The sequence below is a fragment of the Salvelinus sp. IW2-2015 genome, unplaced genomic scaffold (genome assembly GCF_002910315.2).
Source record: "Salvelinus sp. IW2-2015 unplaced genomic scaffold, ASM291031v2 Un_scaffold8355, whole genome shotgun sequence".
Classification (NCBI taxonomy): Eukaryota; Metazoa; Chordata; class Actinopteri; order Salmoniformes; family Salmonidae; genus Salvelinus; species Salvelinus sp. IW2-2015.
The window spans coordinates 8,120-14,507 of NW_019949615.1; the positions used below are offsets into that span (position 1 = coordinate 8,120).

Here is a 6,388-nt window from a genome sequence, read left to right on the forward strand (position 1 = left end):
CACTGGCAACTTGACTTCCGTAACATCTTGTGGTGTTGATTTGAATTGGTCCTCATAAACTGAATATGAAGAATCAAAGTATTGCCCAGTCTCAACTGTGTAATATTTCATCTGTGTGCCACTGATTTTAACAAGACATGAAAGACGAAGGTAAAAATAGATCATTGAACTAAAGTATAGTAATTTATTTTATTGAATTGGCACAAATGGATATTTTTGCTTCATAGTTCAGCCAATGCATTTATAGTGCACCTCTTAATCAATATGTGAATGGTTTTAAAATGACTCTGTGTTCCAAACATATGGATGTATAGATAAGTGAATGAACAGAACAAAGGGGCTTATTAGTTGGTAGATAGATACATTTAGGATAGGAAACTACGGACCATGGGTAACAAACCATGAAGATAAGGAACAATGACTATGTCTCAGGTACCCAAAGGCAATCAAGCAAAACTGCGTACCCAGCATGAAGTGATTTCACATTCTAAACATGTCTTTTTTGCTCTAGTCCTTTCACAATAATCCAGCTCTAAGAGTACTTTACCACCTCAGGCTTCCACTGGACAACATGACTTTTGAATTAGAAAGTGAAGTAATGTGTTATGTAAAATGAACTTACTGCCTGCTTGTTGTTCTTATTCTACATTCCATAGAATTACTAATCTAACAAACATATCCATTAAATTCTGCACACCGAGTGTTCCACTTAACCATCCTGCACTGTTTTATTTTCTGTTGTAGAACATAGAATATTAAATGATCACTAAACCTTTCATGACAACCAATACCTTAACTGTTAAATTATAGTTACTGGTAATTCATATTGAATATGAATTGTCAATGAAAGGAAAATTAGGAAAGTAGATTTACCCTGCCAGCTGTGGATTATTTTCTGTTTTGTGGTTTTGAAGTCTTCTATCCCAATCGCTAAAACTAAGAGAAAGTGAAACTAAAACAGCATATGTAATAAATAAGGGGTTTTCCACTAGTTTACCACAGCCACAAAAGTCCAAATGAGCTATAATCCAAACATTATTTGAAATAATAAATATGTGTCTTTTGTCTTTATTTAAGTTTGACCATAAAGGTTAGCTGTGTTGGTTAATATTAAGGGTAAATATTATATTTTAAAACCACAATTTAAAAGAATAAATTGCAGAAATAGGCGGGGTTTTTAACTTTTATGTTTGTGGTATCTCAGTTGACAAACTGGATTAAGGGGGAGGAGGCTATTTTATTAGAAGTCATATAGTGTCAAACAACAAAGCAGAACTCGACATATATTTTGGTTTAACTAGCTTGAGGGAATGGGGCCTGGGAGAAAGGTGACCGCTATGAAGGCAATGGGCACGACTGACCATCCATCCATAGACATCAAACATGAATAGTTTTTTAGCCATGTTTGAAGGCTAATAGTATACAGTGTTTAGTTCAAATTACACATTTTAAAAAACAATGAGTAAAACAGAACTTTATATTTGGGGTTCTGATGGGGTCGGCAAGTTGAACTAAACTCATAGTGCAATAAGTTAGTCTTTTTGAATTATATATACAGCCATTAAATTATTAAGGTTCAGAAATGAACCGTACCAATTACAGATTGCCATTTAGTATAGGTAAAAGTACAAATAGGTAGTTCGAACAAGCAAGATTTAAATTTGTTTGGTTGCCTCAATTGCTTAAAAATCTTGTCCTCTAGTCCCTTCACTGAAAAGCCTTGACAGGTGAAAAAAATGTGGTGGAGCTCATTTCTTACTCCATTGTCTTACGTCAGATAACACAACGTCCGTCTTGCACTAGCTGGCTCTCAATGGTTGAGTTGTATTTAGGCTGAAATGGTTAATAGGTTTAGATGGTCCTGGTAACCTAGCAGTCAGTAGTTCTATGCAACCTTCCCCTTATTCACTAAGATATACGTGAACAAAATATAAATGTAACACGTAACGAGTGTTGGTCCGAATGAAATTAAAGTTAGCAGAAATGTTCAGTATCTCACAAACAGCTCTGACTTTCGTGCAAACACATTTGTTTATATCCCTGTCATTGGGGATTTTATTTTCGCCAAGCTAATCCATTCCAGCCTGAACATTTGTGCCATACCTAAGAAGCTGACTAAACAGCATGATCATGTACACAGATGCACCTTGTGCCTGGGACGATAGCAAGGGCATTAAAATTCATTTTTTTTCATAAATGTGCAGTTTTGGTCAGACAATGCTGAGCCGTGCAATTGGTATTTCCTAACTGTAAGGAAATTATCCACCAGAGCATTGCAAATAAATTGAATGCTAATTTCTCTACCATAAGCCCACCTCCAGCCGCCACAACGAAGTGTAACCACGCAGCCCAAGACTTCCATAACGGCTTCTTCACCTGCAGATCGTCTGAGAACCAGCCAACCCAATGAACTGCGGGTTTGCAACAACTGAAGAATCTCTCCACAATCGTATCTGCGTGGCTCGTCGTCCTCATAGGGGTCTTGACCTGACTTGCTTGTTCCCAAAAAGCCCCCCGTCGTAACGACTTCAAATGTGCAGCATGTTCAATCTTTTGATGGCCACGCTCTGTTCAGTGGTGAAGGTGCCCCATGGTGGCTTTTGGTTATGGTATGGGCAGGCATAAGCTACAGACAAACTCAAATGCATTTTAATCATGGTCAATTTGAAAGCAAAAAATATACGTGCATGAAGGTCCAGTGTGCCAATCATGTTTCAGCCATGATATCCAACTGCCCCTGTCAAGCAAGGAATCTGAAGCAATTCCCTGGAAGCTGAGAATGTCAGTTCTTCGCATGGCCTGGGGGATACTCCAGACATGTCCACCATTCAAGGGTTTCAGATGTGATACGACAGCGTGTTCCAGTTCGGCGGCCAATAGCCAGAAACTTCACACAGGCCATTGAAGTGGGACACGACATTCACTACAACGAACTTCTATGTGAAGGAGCGGTGTCGTGCTTGCATGAGACAAATAGTGGTCACACCAGACTCTGACATTCTGATCCACACCTTTACCTTTAATTTATGTTTGGAGGTATCTGACTAGACGCTATCTGTATTCCAAGCCATGGTGAAAAATCCAGATTAGGGCCCAATTTAATTTCAAATTGACTGATTTTTCTTATAGGAACTGTAACTCTGTAAAATATTTAACTGTTGCATGTGTTTATTTTTTGTTTCAGAGTAAAATAACCAACTTCCTTATTAAATAATAACCGACTATTCGCAGTGAAAGAGACCCAACGCTATGCATTACATTAATGCATTTTAAATGACAATTCTGCCAATCTGAAAATATATTGGTTGATATCGCACAAAAATCTGCAGGGGTGCTAAGGTTCTAAACCAAAATTTTAGCTGAGATCGGTTGGCACACATTTTAAGATAATTCTATTCATGGTCCTTCGCTACATGTTATAACCCAGCAACATTGTTGAAAGACCTTAACAATCCTAAACCAAACTTCTCATTCAATTGGTGTAAAACCTTCATGAAAACAAACCTACCTTCATACAGAGTTTCAGGGAAAGGAAAATAACACGCTAGAAGGGTTTTGTTTTAAATCTCCTAGACAGATACAAACATGAATTTCCTCTCACCTCATTTATTAAAACGAGAGCTTGAGTTTAGCCACTTAGGACATGCGGTTTAGCTCTTGAGAATAGCAGAGTCAGATCAGTGAGGCCGATGGCATACAGAGGCAAGTTTCCTCGGCAGGTGCCACTGTGGGGCTGCCAGAAAGAGAAACAAAATAAGCCTAGACAAAAAGCAAACAAAAATCCAGAGGCAGGAAAGTGGTCCACCTCCCATGACATGTAAAGCACCAGCTCCCACCTCTTTCTATTCCCAGTCTCCAGTCAAGACTCCTAACAAGCAGCTGGGTCTAACAGTCTGGACACCTTTAGGAGTTTATTACAACCTGGGTAAACATGACATTTTTCACATGGTTCCACCAGAGCATCAACTACACCATTAAACTGTGTCATTGAAAGGGTTATAAGATCAATTTCATCAAAAAGACCAAATAATTCCTGAACAGTTTTAACAGGATGGAGAAGCCCGGATTAATACTTGTGTTCATTTGTTTTGCCCTTTGTGGAGGTGTGGGCCAACAACGCTGTCCATGGATTCAGGAAGAGGGTATAAGACGCTCCAGTGGCGTCAACACATTTGTGAGCTCAAAGGGGAGGGGTTCACCTGCTGGGGGGGCGGGGTCTCATTGACAGTCGCTCAGCAGACAAACCAACCTGGTCCCTACAGTTTAGTTTGAGGTGCAGGAAGACTGAGTGAATAGGGAGTGGGGCATGCAAGGAAGGCTGCAGTGAAGTCCAACAAACGCTACAGATGCAGCAGCTGGAAAAGGACGGTGGGGAAGGAGATCAGGAGCTAAGAATGTTTTTAACACATGGTCTTGTTTGTTTCCAACAAACCAAAGGAAAGGGGAAAAGGCTTCTCAAGCAGTGCTGAAGGAAAGGTCTGGATGGCTCTGTTTGAGTCTCAATTCAGCATCGCTACACACTGTGTCCACAAGCTCATGCCAGATCCCTGGGTGGGTAGAGGAACAAGAAGCTGTTTAGATTAATAAACTGCTGACTGACTAACTAGACCTAGGACGTTTCAATGTTGTCAAATTAACTTCTGTTTGGTTCAAGCCAAGATCAGATTCTGCTTTTGATCGATCAAAATTGAGGAAGTTTCCTAGATTTGAACTAAATGTAACTGCCGGCAAGTAGACGCATTCCCTCACCTGTACTTGGGCCGGATCTGACATTTGCCAATCTCTTGCTGCATGCGTCCATCACTCTTGAACGACTCGTTGGCCGACGCCCTTTCAAAGCGATGGATCTGGAAATATCTTGGGAGGATTTGCCATTTGTCTGGTCCGAGGACAATAGGATTGTTGCTTTTGGGAGGAAAATACATTTTTTAACAAAGAGAATCATCTATAACCATAGACATATCAGAGCTGCACAACTTGGGTCATGTTCATTAGGCGACAATTTAAATTGTCTAAAAGCTAAGCAACAGAACACTATAAAATGTATTATTGGCCAAGTTTGCCATTAGGCCACTCCCCGTTCTGTCAGTTTCGTCAGTTTCCTGCCGTTTGGAGCCTATGAACACAAACCAAATCAGTAATATTAAAGTCAGTCACCCACCTTTCGATAAGGTCACAAAGGAAGTCAAAGGTGTGCACAGCTTCCTCCTTGTCTTCGTTGAGTGGCAGCCAGGAGAGCCAATGGGGAAGGATCTCGTTGACATTGGCACACTCAGGCCTGAATCTCATGACCTTGCCCACGGCTGAGATGCAGTTCTCTGTGGCGTTGACGTTCTCCTTGACCTTGGAGTCTGGAGACTGGATCACGCCCAACAGCGTGGGCAAAGCCTCTGGAGAAGAGGACGATAACCAGAGTCAGGAGAGGGCAGAGACAGACAAATGTCAAGGGACGCAAGTCAACAGTGCAACAAGCAGGCCATCCATAGTGGGCTGTAGCCAAGTGAGCAAGTCTAAATCATGATTTGCCCACTGACTAGGTTCAATGTAATCAAGTTAGATGAGACATATTCCTAGATAAATACAGAGTGCCTTCAGAAAGTATTCATAAATCCACTTATTCCCAAATTTTGTTGAATAAAAAAGAGCAATRAATTTCYATCCCACCTTGTAACTCAGTGTAACAAGTGAAGGGGTGTGAATACTCTGAAGGAACTATCTAGATAGATAACATGACCCTGATTYTGTCAGGTACCGGTGCAGAAGGGTCGGTAGTTCTCTCCTCCGTACTGAGCCATGACTCCCACGCCGTAGGCTGCAGCTTGTCTCACTTCYGGGCTGGTGTCACACAGCGACAGGGCCATGGCCCGCAGGAAGAGTTCAGCATATTTAAAGGAAGAGGGGCTGCAGTGCTCGACCACGTCGTCAAAGATGCACAGACCCCACTGCCTGTCTGCCCACGGCCTGCTAGGACACTGGAGACAACAGCAAGAGGTCAAAGGTCAGCTCTGTAACAGCACCAAGCTTCTGTTGATTAAATTCTACATGGTGTTGCACACCAATGTGACACCACCTACATGGTCGTGTTTCATTAGGCACCAAATAGAAAAAACTGACAGTGAAGACTAGAAATGGGGCGGCAGCGTAGCCTAGTGGTTAGAGCGTTGGACTAGTAACCGAAAGGTTGCGAGATCGAATCCCCGAGCTGACAAGGTACAAATCTGTCGTTCTGCCCCTGAACAGGCAGTTAACCCACTGTTCCTAGGCCGCTATTGAAAATAAGAATTTGTTCTTAACTGACTTGCCTAGTAAAATAAAGGTAAAAAATAAATAATAATAAAAAATAAAAATAATGCTAGTTTTCCACTAGGTTTTGTTACGGTGTGCCCTA

General features: G+C 41.3%; 1 protein-coding gene across 1 annotated transcript; it reads right to left on the reverse strand.

Annotated features, from left to right (window-relative positions):
- Nucleotides 1-4,205: 4,205 nt before the first annotated feature.
- LOC112079530 (importin-5-like) lies at nucleotides 4,206-6,089 on the reverse strand. Its single transcript, XM_024145462.2, has 5 exons — nucleotides 6,075-6,089; nucleotides 5,753-5,972; nucleotides 5,162-5,390; nucleotides 4,750-4,905; nucleotides 4,206-4,547 (listed from the first exon to the last, which is right to left on the reverse strand). Exons 1-5 carry the CDS (start codon nucleotides 6,087-6,089, stop codon nucleotides 4,535-4,537), a joined length of 633 nt encoding a protein of 210 aa, XP_024001230.2. The 3' UTR covers nucleotides 4,206-4,534.
- Nucleotides 6,090-6,388: the final 299 nt, after the last annotated feature.